General features: G+C 44.4%; 1 protein-coding gene across 1 annotated transcript in view; it reads left to right on the plus strand.

Annotated features, from left to right (window-relative positions):
- Nucleotides 1-19,855, plus strand: part of LOC125368167 (zinc finger protein 345-like) — a 33,010-nt gene extending 13,155 nt beyond the window's left edge. Inside the window, 1 exon segment of the mRNA XM_048369023.1 lies at nt 19,826-19,855. Coding sequence (XP_048224980.1) covers nt 19,826-19,855 — 30 coding nt within the window.
- Nucleotides 19,856-21,639: the final 1,784 nt, after the last annotated feature.

Below are 21,639 nucleotides of genomic sequence, written 5' to 3' on the forward strand. Positions count from 1 at the left end.
TGTTCATCCACTCTGGAAAGCATTGTAGAGGTTCCTTAAAATGCTAAACATAGAGCTCCCCTATGACCCACCAGCCACACTTTTGGGCATCTACCCAAAGGATCACAGACAAGGCCACACTAAAGCTTAAAGCAATGCTATGTTTGTTGCAGCACAATTTGTCATTGCTAAAATATGGAACCAACCCAGATACCCCTCAGGACATGAATGGATCAAGCAAATGTGTTACATCTACACAAATGGAATTCTTTGCCTCTATCAGTAAGAATGGTATTGCCCCATTCATAAGGAAATACAAAGACTTAGAAAAAATAAAATTGAATTTTATTTTGGTGTCTGCATTTTTTTTTTTTTCCAATCCTGGGGCTTGGACTCAGGGCCTGAGCACTGTCCCTGGCTTCATTTTGCTAAAGGCTAGCACTCTACCACTTGAGCCACAGCGCCACTTCAGGCCATTTTCTGTATATGTGGTGCTGGGGAATTGAACAAAGGGCTTCACATATGGGAGGCTGCACTCTTGCCTCTAGGCCATATTCCCAGCCCTGAATTTTATTTCTATCTCTTCATTTTGCCTAATTTTAATTTAAGGATAAGTGATTGGTATCCACTGCTACAAAGTGGAACGAAAGTTCATCATAAAACTATACACTTTAATCTATGCTGCAAAACGTTTACTTCCTAAACTAACAGATGGGGTTAGTTTATCTCATTTTAAAGATCCCCGTCCAGTCAAAAGTGACCCAAATGGGTGCAACCTTACTGTTTTATTTCTTAGCCAGAAAAACCAAAAATCAAAAAACTGGCAACTGGCTTGCCTGTGACCTATTTTGTTAAAACCAGTTATGATTTTTTTTAAACATTCTTGAAATAGAGATTCTAGATGGATTTCCAGCCTTATCTCTCTAAGGACATCTCTCTTACCTGGAAAGAGTTGCACAAGAAGAAGAAGGCCAGTAACAATGAAGAAGGAGATTCTTATGGCTCCAGATACCCATGAGGAGATGACAAAGCCGGTGAAGTGGTTGAGTCCCTGCTTTCTTATAGAGAGACATTGACTGCTTGGAATTGGACAAGCTGGAAAGCCTGCTTTGCTTTGTAATGTTCACTGAGAGGTCACTATTTTCCATGCTCCAAGGAATAGTGTATGGGCTAGCAGGGCAGAGGTTAAATAAATAGCATTTATGAGAGTGCAAGGCAGAGAAGAACGCTGCCTTCCAACCTGGAATACACTATTCTATGTCTCTGCCTAGATATCTCCCATTTTTTTCGTCAAGTCTGTTTCAAGAACCATTGCTCCCATATGGCCCTTTTCTTTCTACCCCCAGATCTTACACATAGCTTACACTTTTTAGAGTGTCATTCAGTATTTATTAACTAGTGCCTAGAAAAATTACTTAAATATTGCAATATGTAAAGATAAATTTCCTCAAATAAATACTGAATTCCATAGAGACAAGCAATTTGCCTCCCATAATTTTTTCCCATTTATTTCTGCTTTGCAAAAGGAGATGCTACTTGATTTAATGTTGAAAGCTTTCTCTAAAAACTCATCAACAGTTCTTTCGCTGAAGGAAAATCATAATGTGTTCAAAGTTGGTGCAAAGCTAAGATATTTTATGGATCACATTATAAGCCAACGTTTTCCTATATTTGAAGCATCTAATTGGAGGTTTCTTTACTTATGATCAGGGAGATTCTAGCAATAGCATTCTCCTGTGGATACTTTTGTGGTGAATTGGACATAAGCACTGTGTGTTGAATTTTCCAAGAAGCCTTCTGGAAAGCCATTTCCTAAAACTCGGCAGAAGAGCATTTCCTTCACTTCCTTCTGGGAAAGACAAAGCCCAATCACAGTCAGAGCACACGTTTCCAAAGATGTTTTGTTCCCATTCTTTTTCTTTTGTTGTCATTGATGTTGTTTTTTAATTAGAAGTCTATTATCTTCAAGTACTTGTACAAAGGGCTTACAAGTCAATATGTCAGTTTACAAATATATTGTATGTTGATTGATATCAGCCCTCTCTTCATTGTGCCCTATCCCGCCCAACCTCACCCCTCCATTCAATTTTCCTAATTTCATACGGAATGCATTGAATATCATGGCTGAATTCTCCCTGCTTCCTCTCATTTATTTACCCCCCTACTGACCTCCCCATGCACGTACCTGTAGAACCAGCTTCCTGATATTGACTTGGTTAGAATATAAGTTAGTTATTCACAAGGGTTATGCCATTTGATTTCTCCCCTGGATACACCACCATTCAGATCATAGGACGGTGTCTGTGTGCATATGACCTTGAATATGTTTACACAAATACTTATCAGTTGGATCTACCTTCTGTATAAGAGTCTCACAGACTTTTCTACTTGGGCTGGCTCTGAACCGTGATCCTCAGATCTTTGCCTCCTGAATGACTGGGATTACAGGTGTGATCTACCACACCGGAGGCTATGCTTTCTTGATCCATTCATCCCCTGAAGGATATGTTGGCTGTTTGCATACCTTTCACCATAATGTGAATAGTGCAGCAATGAACATGATTGGGCAACTGGCTTTCATGTGTCCTGAATTTTAATCTTTGGGATAAACAGTGAATTTAGGGTAGATCTTTTAGGTTTTTTAAGGAATGTTGAAATGGCTTTACACACTATTGAAACCAAAATAGATGAATTTTTAAGTAATGAGGAATTAGTATATATTCTCGTGTGTGTGTGTGTGTGTGTGTGTTTGTGTGTGTATAAAACTGAGTATCTTTGGGACCTTCTAGGAAAGAAGAGGGCATTAGATGGCAAAGACTTAGAAAGAGAAGATTGAGGAAAGAGAGAGTCAGGGAGGGCCAGTGCATGCCGAGATGAACATCCAAAGTAGGAACTGCTGCATCTGTAAACTTCTGACTCTAGATGTGGCAGGAGATCAGACAGTACCACAACACAACCATGACCTTCATGTTTCAATGACTCTGAGACACACACAGGAAACACCTGTAATAGAATCTTTAACAAGAATAATTAAAAAAAAAAAAACCAAGCAGTGTAATTGTTAGAATGAGTAGAAGATATCTCAGCTTCACGATGCTCCTCAGCTACCAGCTTTATCCTTGCTTTGGAGACCTGGGCAGGACAAACATCCACAAGCAGGCAATTTCAGAGCTATAAACTCCTAAGATCAGGTACTCACTTCTCTGAGGTACATAGATGAAAGGAATCGTCTAGGTTGCATCTGAGTTACATTTTAGACATGTCTTGAAAAGCAGTTGATCGCCTATAAATAGGTCTGATAATAGACTCAACTTAAAAGTTGAATCACAGACCAGGAGTGAAGAGTTCCCACATTAATTCCACAAGAATAATCTAAACAGCCGATGAAAAACTGAAGATGAAAATCGAGAGCCATGAAGAATCCCTGTCGACAGTCATGGCTGGAATGGTAAGAAGGGAGGAGATGTGCTTGTAAGTGGCAGTTCTGGCGGGAGTTGACTCCTGCAGGCGATGATGGGACCCCCAGTGGACATACCCTGAGTCCGTCCTTTCTCCTGTTTAACCACTTAACAATCAGACATTTTATTGACTGCCATCCTGAACTCAAGAAGCTTGGCCAATTATTTGGAGAAAGTGGAATAACAAGGCTACTATGTCAGGACACAAGAAACAGGACCGTGTCTCCATGATGCATGGTGAAATCTCCACTGGACACCAGATCTGCGGGTGCCTTGACTGTTGACTTCCCTGCGTACAAAACGAGGATAAATAAAATGGTAGTTTATGCTTTATGTATTACCTCCCAAAACAGATTAAGATACAACCCTACCTGAGAAACAATTGCTTTCCAAAGTGAAATAGCAAGAGATGAATTGGGCTGGGCACTGGTGCCTGACACCTATCATCCTAGCTGAGATATGAGGATCACAGTTCAAAGCCAGCCCGGGAAGGAATGTCTGTGAGACTCTTTTCTCCAATTAACCACAAGGGAAAAAAACAAAACAAAACAGAAGTGGCACTGTGGTTCAAGTGGTAGAGCACTAGCCTTGAGCTAAAGACCTCAGGGACAGTCCTAGAGTTCAGGCCCCATGACCCAATCCCCCACCCCCCAAAAAACACAAAACAAACAAATTGGGACACATAAAACATAAATAATGTTAAAACTGAGATATCAAGTTTGACTTCTCTGACTGACCATGTTGACCTTTATTTTGAGAAGTGACAAAATATCCTTCAAATAGCAAAGGAAACACAATCATTTGTTTACATTCAGTGACAAGTATTTTAAATTGCTACCCAGCCATTTTCTTTAAAAGGAAGAGGAGAAATGTAAAATCACTGTCACAGACATTAACTGACTGCATGGGATTGTTCATCAGACATACTATGAATAGTGGAATCAATAATTGGCCTTATATTACTGTAAGAGAAATCAAGTGGATTAAAGGAATTTTCTGTGTCCTGTATCATTTTTTTTTTTTTTTTTTTTTTGCCAGTCTTTGGGCTTGGACTCAGGGCCTGAGCACTGTCCCTGGCTTCTTTTTGCCCGAGGTTACCACTCTGCCACTTGAGCCACAGTGCCACTTCTGGCCAGTTTCTATATATGTGGTGCTGGGGAATCGAACCCAGGGCCTCATGTATACAAGGCAAGCACTCTTGCCACTAGGCCATATCCCCAGCCCTGTCCTGTATCATTTTAACTCCAGTGACATAGAGGTGATGCCACTGGTGTCTCTATCTTCATTCTATAAGAATTGGTACATGCAGATAGATACAGAGAAAATGACAATAGTGTGCACATCATTCTTTGGCTGCTCACTACAGTTCTAAGTACATAACAACCTCCTTGGTCTCAATGTCTTTCAATAGAAAGGGAGATAATAATACCTACCCTCATAGACAACCTTGAGACATACGAGAAAAGTATTATAAAAGAATAAATTATAAAACGCTCTACAAATATACACCAGTCCCTGACTGAATTGCCAGTAGGTATTTACTCATGTCTTGATTTTTGAAGGGATCATCATAAAACCAAAAGTAGACAAAGCCACAAACACAAGCAGAGAATAAAATGAGGTCAATCCAGAAACTCCACGTGTGATCCGGGAAGCAGATCTCTTGTCTTCTCTTGTTCTTCCTTGGAGATCTATCCACCTCCAGCTCTTGGGCCTGAAGAGGGACAGCCTCCTCCGTCAGCCACAGAAAATGTTCAACTTGCAATTTCCAGCCACTGTCTCGTCCTCCATGCATGATTTTCTGCATTTACCCCAACCAAGTCTGCAAGTCTTACACACAGCGAACTCACCTGGGCCAAGAAGAAATGGCTAAGATACCTTTGCGGGCAGTCTGTTGGGGAGGAGGAACTTGTGGAAATCCAAAAGAACGGAGAGGGCTGGGATTTGCAAGTAGATTCAAGAACCAATCTAGATTTTTCTTCTCTGTTTTGGATTAGCTTATGTTGATTGTACAAAGTAATTCATGCACATGTATGAAACTAGAATAACGAAACCCATTAAATTATTTTACATTGTTGTAAGATGGTGGTGAGGGGAGAAAATAATAGTAGGGTTGAATTTGATGTAACAATGTATATACATGCATAGAAATATCATAGTAGTCCAGAGTTGTCTTTTTTCTTTTTTTTATATTGCCTTGTCTTTGCAGTATGCATTTGGGTAGAATTATAAGCAAGAGTCCCAATTTCTGCTATCTATTTCATTCTTGCATAGGCCAAAAGTCTATGTGTCAGGTAGAAAAGGACAGGACTACAAAAATACCTACTAGACATGATGGAATGCTTGCTAGACAAAAATAAGAGGTATATCATGTAACATTGAGAAGATTCTTGCAAATATCATTAAGAATTTTAGACTCAATTCCTGTTTGGACCTAGTAATAAGCACATTCTCAGTAAATCGTTTGTCACAACTTGCTTATTTGTCCCAAGGACATTCTGTAAATACTCTTCTACATTTAAAAATTTGTTTACTAGTCAAAATAAGTGGCATATGACATTCAGATTATAATAGCACCTACCAATAAGGGTGTTTTGAAGGGTAAATGGCAAGGTGCATATTACAGATACAAGAGTACCTGGAACAATGATGGAAATTTATTAGGAGTATTTGTAATATTACCAAGAATATTTGCAGTTACTCAAGAATATTTGCTTCCATTCCATCTCCCAAATGCTCTGCTCCTGTAAAAGAGATCTCTACAAAGTAAAGTTTGTGGCTATACTGGGCCAGGGTGGCAGACGCCTGTATTTCCAGCTACTCTGCAGGCTGAGATCAGAGGACCAACCAGGGGAAGGAAGTAAGTGAGCTTCTTATCTCCAGTTAATCACAGAAAGGGCCAGAAGTGGAGCTGTGGCTCCCGTGGTAGGGTGCTATCCTTGAACAAATAAAGGAGCCCAGGGACAGCACCCAGGCCCAGAATTCAAACCCCAAGACTGGCACAAAAGCAGGGTGTGGGGCGGGGGAGGGAAGGCTGTAGCTACTCATTATGAATCATTTTTCTGTAATAATGAGTTCCTTGAACTATTTTCATGCCTTCAGAGGATTCTGTGTGAATCATAGGCAAGCAGCCCTGATGGGCCTCATCAGATTGAGGTTGTGAGAATCAGATATGCTTGCATGTCCTGTGGCCACTCTGATTAGCTGGGACACAGGGAGACTGAAGCTCTGGGCTGTAAGCGAATGGGGAAATGGAATGGGGAAAGCCAATGGAGTCCATTCCCGATGGCCAGGATTATGTTCCCACGACAAAGATATTTCTATGTAAACGGAAAATTCCAAATACGATTCCGCCAGCAAGGGGAAGAGAAGATGGCTGTTAGTGGGCTTTGTTTCAGTCCATTTTTGTTTCCATTACTGCTTTTCTTCTTTGCCTCATCAGAAATACATAGCGTGGGCAGAGTTCCCAAGAAGAAAATACATTTAACCAATGGAACTCACCTCCTGGAAATGACTGGAAATACTCAAAGCTGGCCTCACATCCCAAAACTCAAAGCACAGCAGATTTTAGGAAAGAATACCAATGCAAGAAAATGGCATACGAACAATATTAGAGGCTGCATATGACAATGCCTCAGTCTTAATTCTGTTTCTCAAGGTCAGCTCTCTTGGCAATTTGTAAGACCAAGTTACAAACAAAAGAAAAGAAAAAAAATACCACATTCAATTGTTGTCTCTTAGAAAATGTCAGTCCAAGTCTGAGGAATTCTCAGAAACACTGTCTGGCTGAACAGTACTGCTAATTTCAGGGTGATGAATAGAAGAACCATGGGCACTATGACCTGACCCCATCAGAGCCCCATCCACTCTCACTTACCTGACGGCATATGAGCCAAAATGAAGAACAGAGAGCGGATTAGACACAGCATCATCCTGCTTGTGACCATATTTGAAGGGAGACTCTTGAAAACAGATGCCACATTTTTTTAGAAGGACACAAGAGGCTCATTTATATTACAGAGTAATGGAGTATGCTCTTGGTCAGTGGAATGAATCAATAAAACATTATTACACACTCCATTTCCCAGGATCAAGGGCGGCCATCACAGATAATATCCTTGGCATCCATAAAGGCTTGTATTCTGGAGTGTCTGTCTGGCAGTCTACTGCCATGGAGACTGGTCTAGGAATGGGTGAACTCGGGGGGAATGCACGGTTCTGACACAGTCATTGAGATAGAGGAGTACTTCCTGTGATCTTTTCCAGGGTCAGTTTTCTAGGAGAGAAAACAAGGAGCACTGTGGATGTGCATCTAGTGTTATTCTTATGTAAAAAATAGTTTGCAGGTTGTGGGAGGCCCCGCAAGGACTCAGCAGATGTGAATGCTGACCTTGCTCACTTTTTCCTTATTAGTATAAATATTTCAGGGGAAATAAAGGAGGAACAGTCAGTGTGCCAAATTGACTCTGAATATCTATGTGCGTGAGATACAATGTCACAGACAAAGTTACAATTACAGCCTCCTTTACAAAATGCAGTTAGGAAGTTAGAGAGACTTACCCAGTTGAGGACTTTGGAGAGATGGCTGAAAATGTTCAAGTCTCAGTTTTCTTTATCCTTAAACGCAAGATATAATATTGGGCATCTGCCTTGCCGTGCGCTTGAGTTGGTTCATAAGGTGAAAACTCAGTGGAGTGCCTGGCTACTGTCACTGCTATGACACCCCCAACTCTCTATTCTTTTGTCCAACTTTTCTGTAAACATTTCCAAGCTCATTAATTCATAGTGAGCGCCTGCTTCCCAAAACAGAGATTTGTGCTGATATTTTTCCTGTTTTCCCCCCTGTCGTTTGCAAAGATTTCAGCTTCATAAGTTAATACGTGTGTTCTTGGAGAACGGAGGAATTGAAATGAAGGATTTTGAGTCTTTACATATATTGTTTTTAAGCAGGTGGGATCAGGGCCAGTTTCATGGTCTGTGACAGACGTGCACAGTCACTCGCCCACCCTCCAGTGAGCTCAAATCTCTTTAGTGAATGTACTGGAATGCTTAATTGTTTTATGTGGAGCATGAGCTTCATGGTGAGTGTTGGGTGAGACAGTGCAGTTCACACAGAGCATGGTAGTTGGGATTCTGCACCCTGTGTGTCTCAGATAAGGCACCATGGTGGCCAGTGGCAGGCTGCCTGCCATGAGCAGATGTTCCCTCGACTCCTGATTCAGTGCCTTGAGCATCCCAGACCGCGGCAGCTGCAGTCCTGCCCATCTCCTTGTCACAAGGGAGGGACGATGGCTTGCTCAGGACTGGGCCTGGGCCTTGGGTCCAGTGGCTGGCTGGAAGAAGCAAGGGCAATGAACAGGCCACAGTGAATGTACACGTGGGCGTCCCAGAAAGGTACCACGGGGGTCTTCAATTACCTCCCGTAGGTCTCTGTATCCTAGGGAGTGGGACAGTGAGTAACAACAACAATAACAACAAAGACCAGGTCAAAAGGTAGAAGACAATTTCAGCTGTTCGATGGCACCCTTTTCCTGTCACTTTGCATGTTTCTGAGATGACAGTTCATCTGCAGACATGCAAGGCCTACCTGCTCACAAGGAGTCACAGGCCTCTTTGCAACGTTCCTGGGTCCACGTGGCCCTGGGTTGGACCCTGACGGTGTTTACTTCTTTAGCCTTCTGCTCCCTGGGTTGGGACTCAAGTCGTCCCATCTCTGTACTAAGTGTAACCCGACTGGAATAGGTGCGTGTTTGGTGAGTTAGAGCAGGCTTTGAGTTTACAGGAGCAGCTGCTTGAAAACAGGAACTAATGTGGAATCTCCATTGACTTAACTGTCATGCTTCCCACCACATGACTTCTTTAGGTTTGTAACTTAAAACTTCCAGCAAATTAGACTCGCTGTTCACAACAACAAAAACAAGATATTAAGAAAAATTAAAATGAGATAATGTGTGAGGAAAGATGTCTCAAAATTGACATTTTTTTAGGAATCTCTTTTTAAGTGAGACTCAAGAGTATTTGTACCTTCAATCTATTATTATCAATTATTCAAACTATATATATATATAAAATATATAAATATAAGTTATTCAAACCATAAAATGAATGATTACAAAAATGCCCAATACACAGCATGATCCTGGAGGCAGAGAATAAACAGGGATACTCTTTAATATTTCCTTAAATAAAAGGTTGCTGGGAAAATTTTAGAGACACTGGAAATGACAGAAACAGTATAACATTTTCCTATATTTTTCCACATGCTCTCTTTGCCTTACATTTACACCCATGTAACCATGATGCTTGGAGAAAAGTCACAGCATGTTCATTGGTGCATTACTGCTAAATGAATTCAAGCCTAATCATGGAGTCCCATGACTGTACTGGGGTGTGGGTTCAGAAGAGGAAAACAGAGCTGAAATGTTCCCATCTTGTCTATCATTCCCTCCAGGCACCTGAGCAGCCTGGACCTGCCTCGGGTCCACGCTTTTATTCTGCCCTTCGGTTCTGGGGTTCAGTGATCACTGCCCTTTCACTAATGTCACTATGGATTTGGCTTCTGTTTCCAGTTTGTTCTGAGGAGGAAGGTCGCTTTCAGTTTCACTGAGGAGAACTCAATGCATCTTTGTACACCACTTGAAATACCGCTGTTAAAAGCTCCAGTTTTTTCACCTACATGTATTTCTTTATCCTCGCAATAGTGATGTCATCAGTGTGAAGAGAAGAACCAGGTTGATGGTCTCAGATCACAAGGGAAAACCTGGTTCGGAGGAAGAGCGATTAGTTGTGTGTTAGGACTTGCATTTATTTATTTATGTGACTGCATTTTTGCAGTTGCGGTGGGGGTGTTCCCATCGACAGTAGGAGGAGCAAGGAAGAGGAAAGCTCACCTCCCAGTCTCCCATTTTCCAAGAGAAGCACATCTCATGCTTTGTCTCATAACGGAGGGATTCAAGTGGATAATGTGGACCCTGGTACCTGATCTAGCACAGAATAAGAACAGAGCTCAGAGGGGCCGAGGGGACTGTGATGTCAGAGTGCTTTTTCTCCCTGCTTTTCCTTAGGGTTTCTAAGGATGTGCAAGGTGTAACGAATGTAATTGTTGAAGAACACGCAACATGCACTCCAAATCTTACCAAATAGCCCCAAAGCGGAAAAGTGTCTAGGATTAAATCTCATGACAGGCGTCACCCTTTAGGGCAGCATGCAGCAAGGTCCAGAGGCTGTCATCATGAAGTCTCTGTTTTGGGGAAGCATTTGTTACATGGCCACTACTCACAAGGATCCAATGTGATCGCAGGAGAGGAATAGAAAGGAACAACGCCATGCGCCTCCGATCATACAAATTAATAGATGGATCAAAATGAACTCCAGGCAACGAAAACAAGAGGATTTCTGTTTTCCTTGCTTTCTATTCTGTTGGTTCATTTTCCTGTCATTATGAGGGGAAGGAGGGGGCATAGAAATGGAGGGACAAAGCCTGGCCTGACCTGTTGCAAGCCCTGTGGGCGGGGTAACTATGAGTGACTGCAAACACACCGCCTGGACCTGAGAAGTCCACCCACTTAGTTTCTTTTCATGCTGGCACTTGCTGGTGAATAGATACTTCAAGAAAAATAAATAATTTGTTCTGGCCAGTGTGGAGGGCTTCTTGGTTTATTTTATTTATTATTATTAATTTTTGGTTTGTCATGGGGCTTGAACTCTGGGCCTGGGCACTGTGGCTGAGCTCTTAGCTCAAGGCTAGCACTCTGTCCCTTGAGCTACAACATCACTTCCAGTTTTCTGGTGGTTGATTGGAGAGAAGTGTCTCTGGACTTTCCTACCTGGGCCAGATTTGAACCACAATCCTTAGATCTCAGCCTCCTGGGTAGTTAGGACTACAAGCATGAGCCATTGGTGCCTTGCTTGGTTTATTCTTAAAAATAATTGTGTGGGGGGCTGGGGATATAGCCTAGTGGCAAGAGTGCCTGCCTCGGATACACGAGGCCCTAGGTTCGATTCCCCAGCACCACATATACAGAAAAAACGGCCAGAAGCGGCGCTGTGGCTCACGTGGCAGAGTGCTAGCCTTGGGTGAGAAGAAGCCAGGGACAGTGCTCAGGCCCTGAGACCAAGGCCCAGGACTGGCAAAAAAATAAATAAATAAATAATTGTGTGGGAAGGCAATTTTCATAAAGCCATCTTACATTTCTCTTAAAAAGGAAATAGCAAAGATTATTCACAGACCAGTAGCTTCATCTTAGGCAGTTGACTCTGTCCAAATTACTGAGATAAAAAAGAGAGGTACAGACAGATGACAGACAGGCAGATAAGGAGGAGGAGGAGGAATAGTGGAAGGAGGGAAGAAGACAGGTAAAGAAGAAAGAAGGGAAGGAAGGATATAAGGAAAAGGACAAGAGAGGGAAAGAAGAAGGAAGAAGGAAGAGAGGAGGGAAGAAGGAATGAAAGGGATAAAAGAAAAAAATGGGTAAGCAAAGCTAGGCAGCGGTGGCTCAGTCTGTAATCCTAGCTACTCAGGAGACTGAGATCTGAGGCTCATGGTTCGATGCCAGTCTGGGCAGCAAAGTCTATGGGACTTTTATCTCCAAAAAACAACTCAGAAAAGGCCAGAACTGGCACTGTAGCTCAAATGGTAGAGCACTAGTCTTGAGCAAAAGAAGCTCAAGGACAGCGCCCAGGCCCTTAGTTCAAGAGAGGCAAAGCTCAGAGAGGTTGCTCACACCTGCAATTCTATCTACTTGGGATGCTGAGATCTGGAGATCACAGTTTAAAGCCAGCCTACATAGGAAAGTCTGTGAGACTCTCCAATTAACCACCAGAACACCAGAACACCAGAAGTGCAGCTGTGGCTCAATGTGGTAGATCACTAGCTTTGAGCCAAAAGAGTTCATGGGGGCTGAGAATGTGGCTTAGTGGTAGAGTGCTTGCCTAGCAGGCATGTAGCCCTGAGTTCAAATTCTCAGCACCAAATAAACAGGAAAAGCCAGAAGTGGTGCTGGTTCAAGTGATAGAGTGCCAGCATTGAGGCAAAGAAGCTCAGGAACAGTGCCCAGGCCTTGAGTTCAAGCCCCAGGACTGGCAAAAAAGAACAATTACTATGATATCCATTCTCTTAACACAATTGCAAAGGCTATAGACATGGCCATTGTCTAGTTGACGCCTAGACCTATTCAACTTGTATAACTGAAATTTCATATCAGTCTTTCAAATCCTTCCCTCCCAGGATCCTGTAACCATTCCCATTTCTATTTCCTTAGTACTTCAGTCTCTTTCTTGACTTTTCAGGCACCTTGTAGGAGTGGAACAGAAAGCAGTGGGTGGAGCCTCAGGGTTGAGGGCCCAAAGGCAGTGCCCAGTGACTCTCAAGGGGGGCCCCTGAGCTGTTATTCCCGGCGGGGGTGGGGGGTGGGCTGCACCTCCTCTGGGGCAGTGTGAACCTTAACACACAGAAGGGCAGAGCCACTTCTGCTGGAATGCTTCTCAGCTCTGGAGCCCTGAAACTAGGTGAGCAATTAGCCTAATTACAAGCAAGTAGAGGGTACTCATTTCCTCTTTCTATGCAATGCGGATTTAACCAAGGGTCAGGACCAGTGGCAACTTTTCTTTGTTGTAAAACTGAAAAGCATAATTTCTAATTTGTTTTCTTTCCCATTACTTGCTGTAATGAAAGTATTATAATTATTATAATTTTATGTACATGCATACAATGTGTAAGGAATGATAAAGTCAGGGTAATCAGGGTCTGTCTTGGGTAGGTTCCATGTTTTTTCTAGGTTTTTTTTTGTTTTGTTTTGTTTTTTGGTGTGGAGAGGGGTTGGTGTTGGTCCTGGAGCTTGAACTCAGGACCTGGGCACTACTCCTAAACTATTGGGCTTAATTAAAGCTAGCACTCTACCACTCAAGCCACAGCTCCACTTCCAGCTTTGTGGTAATTTATTAGCGATATGAGTCTCACGGACTTTCCTGCCAAGGCTGGCTTTGAACCACTATCCTTGGCTCTCAGCCTCCTGTACAGCTAGGATTACAGGTGTGCGCTACAGGGCAGATGGCACTCTTCCAGTTTTTGTTTATTTGTTTGTTTGTTTGGTTGGTTGGTTTTTTGCTGGTTCTGGGGCTCGTACGCAGGGCCTAAGCAATGTCCCTGGCTTCTTTTGCTCAAGGCTAGCACTCTGCCTCTTGAGCCACAGTGTTACTTCTGGCTTTTTCTATATATGTGGTGCTAGGGAATCAAACCCAGGGCTTCATGTATTGGAGGCAAACATTCTTGCCACTAGGCCATATTCCCAGCCCTACTCTTCCAGTTTTTTTAGATGTGTAATGAACTGTTGTTTACTACAAGTACTCTTTTGTGAATTATAACATTAGAACTACTTTTCTACCTATAACTGTGTTTTTGGGTTGTTGTTATTTGTTTGTTGGTCATTGAGCTTGAACTCTGGGCCTGAGCACTGTCCCTCAACTCTTCAGCCCAAGGGTCTCATTCTTCTACTTGAGCCACAGCACCACTTCTGGTTTCTGGTGCTTAATTGCAGAGAAGAGTCTCTGGGACTTTCCTGCCTTTGGACCACAATCCTTGGATCTCAGCCTCCTGAGTAGCTAGGATTACAGGTGTAACCTGCAGACTGCTCACACTCTTCCTAGCCTCTAGTGACCACTACTGCACACGAATTCTGTGATGAACTTTTTTAGCTTTTACCAGTGATTGGGCACATAACCACATTCATCTTTCCATACCTACTTCCTTTCACTTGACATGTTCTCAAGTCCTGTCTATGCTCTCTCAAAAGAGAACACTGTTTAGAAAACTTTATAAGGCACCATGGGAAAAGAGTTGTCAGTTTGTTAAAGTATCTAGCTAATTCATTAAAGGCACCTAACCTAGGGGGTGAACTCATGTAGTATTGTTTCCTTGTGATTGGTTTATTTTACTGAATGGTATAGTCTCCAGTTCCATTCATATTCTTGAGAAACAATGACAGGATTCATATCCCACTATTGCTGAATAAAGAAAGTGAGCTACAGAGCTTCCAGAAAGGCTCAGCCCTGTTGATTGGGGTCCCCTGAGATCCATGCCAAACTTCTGGTTTTGGTGGTACTTGGATTTGAACTCAGTGTCTTACACTTGCTAGACAAGCGCTCCTACCACACGTGCCACATTACTCTTCTTTTCTTTTTTGCCTTACTTTTCAGCTAAGTCTTTAACTTCAGACTGGCCTTCAGATGTGATCTTCCTAATTATGCCTTGTCTGTAGTTGGGAATACTGACACATATTAATATGCCAAGCTTATTTGTTGAAATGGAATCTTATTCACTTTTTGCAGGGAAAGGAAAAAGGAGAGGGAAGAGGAGCTGAGGTGGCCTTGAACCCCTTTTGTCCCAATCTCTGCTTCCTAAGTAGCCAGGAGAGGCCTGAGACACCATTCCTGGCCTCTGTGCTAAGCTTCTAACCCTTCAACCTGGCAGAAAACAACTCCTGATTGCTTCAGTTGGCTAAGGTTGTGGCAATTTCTCACAGCGGGTCACAGAGAAGCAATGCAGTTGTTTTATGTAATGGGAGAAAATGCTCAGTAATGGGGACTGGCTACTAATGCTCTGGGGCCAAAGTCAGACATGGATTTTGATCCATGCACTGTTTTGATCCCAGCACTGTTGTGTTCAGGACCCCGGATCTGTGGTAATGGCTGACATCTGGTTTTTCACTTGGCCTTGGTCAGAGAGGGAAATCCGAATGGTCTGAATGGAAGAGGGGCGTGTCTCCTCCCTTGAATGGTGGAGGGCTTCTGTGTGGCACACACCCAGCAGCTGTGGTGAAAGCGCCCTGCCCTGCCCAGCTGGGTCCCACCCCCACCCACCGGAAGAATGGAATGGGCTGGGAGCCAACCAACTAAAGGGTAATACCTTTAACATTAGTTTTACAATAGGTTTTTGTTTAACTTTCTTTATTGGTTATTGAGGATTCAGAACACATATCGGTGAGAAAAAGAAAGTTGGGGGGCAGAAGAAACATTTAAACAAACAAGAGGTTTCAGTTACTCCTGGGGGTGGTGTTCTCCATCCTGGGATGCTTGCCCAGGGGTAGGCTGCAGAATCTGTTGTCTAAACACCTTCTTGCTAATTGTGTAATATATCTTAGATTCCTAACTGCATTCTCCCCCTGCCCCACCTCTTTTTCTTATTGCATTTGCAACATCAGAGTTGTTCTTAAAGCTGCCCCTTGCTACCCCACCTGAAGTATTATTTACTCGGCCACAGGAGATGGATCATAGCTGCGCACATGGAAGGAGAACCTCTGGATTCACAAGGGATAGTCTTGCTTCGCATTACATTTTCTGCTGTATACTTACAGACCTGTCTGTTTTACCCTAAACTTTACATTAGCAGTTGCTAAAGTTATAAAAAGGATATCCTATGCTCTTAAATAACCATGACATTTCTATACTTTCTTAACATGCGAGGTTCTGAATTCTTAGGAAAAAATGAGAAGATGTTCCCACTGGTGTGAAGCAGTGCATCTGTTCACCTGGGCATCATTGCCAGGAGCCCCTTCCAGTTATTAGACAAAGCAGGGGCTGTTTCCAATGCTTGCAAGTCTCTTTACTCCAGGGCCAAAGTCATACCGAGGGCCTAGCAAAGGAGCCACACCAGTACAGACAGGCAGAGAGGCCTAGGGAAGGGCATTTCCTGGCCAGACTCCTATCATCTGGAAGCTCCCAGTCCAATGCCCCCAACACTCTCGGTCCATTGGGCTGCATTCTATGATCAGAGGTTGCACCCAAATCCAAGTGTTGCTTCTGCCTTTTAAACATCCAGTCAGCCAAAGCAGAATGTGGACGTGGGCATGATTTACAGCACGGTAGCCCCTGTAGTCAAAGACCTTCCAAATTTCTGGGGAGACCACGCCCTTCCCCTTTAATGGCATAGTTGAGAACTGAGAACTGAGAACTGAGAGTACCTGCTGGCCTGACCCTCAGGGCCTTGGGAAGATGTGGTCACATAGTTCTGCCTATACAATGTTGTGCAGTAGAAACACAATCTACACACATTTCAGTAGCAGGTGAAATCTTATGTTGTAAATAACAAGCAGTGGGGTTATAATGAGCAATGGTTTTAGATAGTGTTTCTTTCCCCAGGGTCACAGTGTGAGCTCTGTTCTGTCTGAGCAGCATGCAATTTGATGGCACTTCTGTGAATGAGGATTGAGTCTGAAGTATGAGGAGCAGGAGACAGAGGCAAGGTTAATGAGGAAAGGGGCGTGGCCACAGCAGGAGTAGGTGAAATGGAGCCCAGTACCAGGGTCCAGGCGAGGAATATTAGTGCAGTCCATGGAGCCTCAGTGTTCCCACTGTGGGGCTCATTGTTACTTTGTAAAAGAATGCAGTGTCTTAAACCTCACAGTGACAATGTACATTCTCCTTGTAAATGAGTACCAGTCCCGAAGTTTACCAAATGGACTTTTATGCATTAAATGGATGTTTTGAGCAGAATACTTAGATAATACATAGAATACTTAGGTATTTCTCTCTCTTTTTTTTTGGGGGGGGCAGTCCTTGACCTTGGACTCAGGGACTGAGCACTGTCCCTGTCTTCTTCCCGCTCAAGGCTAGCACTCTGCCACCTGAGCCACAGTGCCCCTTCTGGCCGTTTTCCATATACATGGTGCTGGGGAATCGAACCTAGGGTTTCATGTATGGGAGACAAGATCTCTTGCCCCTAGCCCATATCCCCAGCCCCATACTTAGGTATTTCTTAAGGATAAATATTTAGGTGTTTTTTGCCCCTTGGAGATCATGGATCTAAAGCTCAGGGCCTGAGCCCCGTCCATGAGCTAAAGAGAGCAATGCTAGTATGCTACAACTTTCAGCCACAGCTCCACTTCTGTGTTCTAGTGGTTAATTGGAGATGAGTCCGCAGAGATAATTGTGGTCCTGATTGTCCCTTCTTGTTCCCCTACATTGTTTGGGTTGCTTATTTGTAACCACTTTTATTAGGAGGGGCCCTAATCAATGTCACTGTTTCCTGTTATTACTGACTACTGGCACTGCTTCTGTAAATCCACTGGCTTCCATGTAATGCACAGCGTGAGGTTTTCCCTGTCTAAGCTCTGCTGAAAGAAGGGTGGCCTTGCACTCTGCTGCCCCCCCTGTGCAGTGTGGTCTTGAGATAGTAAAGGCTCCTCACCTTGCTTTTCTGAGTAGGTGGTAGTGTTTACGGGAATTGGGGACACATCAGTCTGGTCCTGAGTAGGAACAAGTGGGCACAAGGGGAAGAGAGGAGCCAATGGGGAAGGGCTCTGGGGAGCACAAGAGAAAGTAACAGGCTAGGCTGCTGAAAGAGGCTTTGTGTGAGAGAGGGCTGGAGGGGGAGGGGAAGGAGGAGGAGGATGGTAGGGAGGAGGAGGAGCTTGGCAGGGTGGGTGGTGTCTTCGCTGAGGCCGGGGCTGAAGGAGGGGGAGGGATTTTAGCTATTCCCCCACCCCATCCCCCCATCTCCCCACCCCCCTCTACGGGTTAAGGTTGGTCTCCTCAGCCTGGTCCAGTGAGAGTCTAGAGGTTCGGTACGTACAAAGAATGCAGGCAGGAGAGCAAGGAGAGCAGAGCAATTCAGAGTGGGAAAGGAGAAGGGACCTAAGTTGGGGAGCCCGTCTACTTGAGTGTAATTGGGAGGTCAGATCTGGCCTTTGCCATCATTAACTAAGGAGGGACTTGAGGCTGACTCCAGCTCAGATTAGAGCAGAAGCCAACTCCATCTGCACTAAGCTCTCCCCCACCCAATTGAGGGAAGCTCCCCTTTATTATGATAAGCTATGTAAATTGATCCCTGGAGGACTCTACCAGGCAACCCATGCCCTCCAAGGGTAGGCACATGCACCTGTCATCAAATCCATGTGCCCTCCGAAGTGGGTGTACCCATCTGACGTCAAATCTATGCACCAGTATGAAGTAGAATGGGGATTTTCTATAATGACCTGGCCCCTCCCAAAGGAGAGGATTCCTGGTTCTCCCAAGAGTCCACTGAATTAGAGTGGGGGTTCGCTACAATGAAACAGAGTCCCTCCCAAGGGATGGAACTCCTGGTTCCTCTAAGAGTCCACCACACAGTCTTCAGCTACAAGGTAACAAAAGGACAGTTTCACTGGGGAAGTAAAAAGTCAATAAAAAGTGAACCGAGTGGCCTTGGTCGCAGCCCAGACTCAGGAGCCAAAACTGCCGACCACGGGTGCAGGATCAGGACCCAGACTCAGGCGCTGAAGCCGCCCGCAAGTGTGCAGCCCAGACTCGTGAGCTGGAACTAACTCGCGTGGCCTTGCAGCCTGGTTATTAGGCAAACATCACAGTCAAACTTGCCAAATGCAGGAGGCCAATGAGGATACAACACATGCAGAGCATGTTAGGCCACACGCAAGTGGCCAATAGAGTTACAGTCTGTCTCATAGTATCTATTTGGACCAACCTGTCATTCGTTAGAATTGGCACATAGATTTGAAATCTGGTGGATACACCCACTCTGGAAGGCACAAGGATTTGACATCAGGTGGACATGCTTACCCATGGGAGGGCACAGGTTTCCTTGACGCTCCCAGGCCTCAGGTGGTCAATTTACATAACTTATAATAAAGGGGAGCTTCCCTGGATGGAGTGGGAAGAGTTTAGTGCAGTTGGAGTTGGCTTCTGCTCTAATCTGAGCTGGAGTCAGCCTGAAATTTCTGCACAGTTACTGAAGGCACTGGCCAGATCTGACCTCCCGATTACACCAAGCACCTGCAGGACACGTTTCAGTCCCTCAAGATGTCGGGATCCAGTGTCCCTGAACGGAGACAACTGGACTCATTGTTCAGGAAATACTGAGGCCAGATTTGATGACATGAGCATATTGGAAGGTTGGCCCGGAAGGAAACCTACCACATGGTCCAGTAGAAAGACATTTGGTGGGGGTGGGGAAGAGCAAACTGCCAGGCCACACGAGATGGAGGCGTGGGGAGACAGAGGGGAAGGAAGCAGAGAAAAGAAAATAGAGCAAAAAGGAAATGGAGGTGGGGGTGGGGAGGGGAAGGGAGGCTGCTGTTAGCTTGATTATATAGGGAAAGGCTGGAGATCTGGCCAGGTGGATTGGATGTGACCTCAGAGATGGCAGAGGTAGCTGCTCCCAGGTATCTCAGTTACCTAGGTTAACTCAGGTACTGGGCGCAGAATTAAACCAGTACGAGTGTCTGCCTGGAGCCTCCCAGGGTGGACCTTACACATTGGATCTTATGAGGCTGTAGGTCACAGAGTTCAGTGCCTCCAGGTTAGGCAAAAGACAGCTAGGAGGAGAATCCAGAGGAATTGGCTTTGGCCCCTCCTGTGGTGAGAACCCAGAGCTGATGCCTCTGTGGGTGTCCTTTCAGGTCTTTGGTCAACTTGTTGAAAACAAGTAAAAGGCATAGGGGAGCCTCCTTTTTAGGGTCCCTAGAAACAGCAGGCTTACACAAAGTAGTTGACCTAGGGAGGGGCAAACCTGAGTGGAATAACAGGAGCCCCAAGCAGCTGGGCCTGGAGCTGCTGGAGCTTGCAAAAGAATGAAGGAGAGAGATCAAGCCTGATAGTTACCCCATTTGCATGTTTTAAAGAAGTTAGCTGGGTCCTTAGTAAGTACCAGTTACACCCAGAACCAACAATTAAAGAGGATTTTGATTGCTTTAATGATTGCCTTAATGTTTCATTGCTTTTATTCACCAGAGTTTTACTGGAATTGCTAGTTGTGATCACTAACTGCCACTTCCACTTCTGTAAGTCTGTTGCTATCACCTGTGTGTGGTGCGTGTGGAGGTGAACTTATGCTGATTGAAAGACCCCCGAGCGATGGGCTGTCTTTCTGTCTGAGGAGACCCCCAGAGATCAACGAGACACACGAGGGCTGCAACAGCAAGAGGTTTATTGAGGGTTGCGGGTACCCGGGCGTCCAAGTCCTCGCAGGGAGATGGCGCGCCGGAGCTCGATGCCTAGGGGTTTTTATAGGGGGGGGAATTGCGGAAGCGGGCTTACAGAAGCTAACAGCATGGTTACAGGGATTGGTCAGTCCAAATAAGGCAAGGGACAAGACTTCATGACTCTGATTGGTCCACGTTGGTGAGCCGAAAATATTTTTCGTTTTCCTGTTTTTGCAACCCTTGGTTCTCGGAAAACTTATTTTTGAACGTTTATCTGGCGCAATCTTGAGGTCGTCTGGTTTTGGTTCCTGGAATTGGTTACTGTTATTGACTTCCATTCCCAGAACCCTAGCCAGGTGTTTGTTATTGACTTAGTTTCCCAGAACCTGGCCGGGGTTGACTCACGCTGCCTTGCCTTTTATTTTTAGCTGGCTTTACTGATTTTTATTAATCTGAAATCTGGGTAGGGGTCTTTCATCCCCCCCTTTTTCTATGGACTGAATAAAATCCTTTATTCCTCTTCTTGTTGCCTTAATTGATGGTATTGCTGAGTGAGAACCAAGGCGTGGGTGATAGACGTTCTATCTTTTATGAATTGTACAAGCCTGTTAAGGATGCAAGGGCCAAAGAGCAATATAAGCAAAATAATTATGAGAGGTCCCATTAGGGTAGAGAGCAGGGTAGTAAACCAAGGCGACTTATTGAACCATCCTTCAAACCAACCTTGACCTGATTCAAAGAGCTGCTGTCTTTGCTTTAGTCTTTCTCTAAGCTTTGCCATACTATCTCTCACTAATCCTGTGTGGTCTGCATAAAAACAGCACTCTTCTTTAAGGGCCGCACACAGGCCTCCCTCCTTTAGGAACAGTATATCTAAACCTCTACGATTTTGCAACACCACCTCAGACAGGGATGTTAAGGATTTTTCCAGGGCACTCACAGATTCTTCTAGAGCCTTGATATCAGTGTTCATAGCTTCTTGTAGTTGTTTGAACTGGAAAGTAGCTGTGAGGGCTGTTGCTCCTGTGCCTATCCCTGCCGCTACTCCTCCTACCGTGAGTCCTCCTAACAAAATCGCCATAGTAATGGATACCGGTTCCCTCTTTGTCCTAACTTGTCCTTCAAGATGGCTGTAAAGATATTCTGGAGTGTGATACGTAACCCGTGGCCAAAGTTCAATTAAAATACAGAAATCTTTAGTTAGGTTGAGGGTTTTGATGGACAGGCAGGAGGTTAGCCCAGTACTGCAGGCCCAATAGGTTCCATTAGGAGGCACCAGGTAGCCATTCGTG

The sequence above is a fragment of the Perognathus longimembris genome, chromosome 20 (genome assembly GCF_023159225.1).
Source record: "Perognathus longimembris pacificus isolate PPM17 chromosome 20, ASM2315922v1, whole genome shotgun sequence".
Classification (NCBI taxonomy): Eukaryota; Metazoa; Chordata; class Mammalia; order Rodentia; family Heteromyidae; genus Perognathus; species Perognathus longimembris.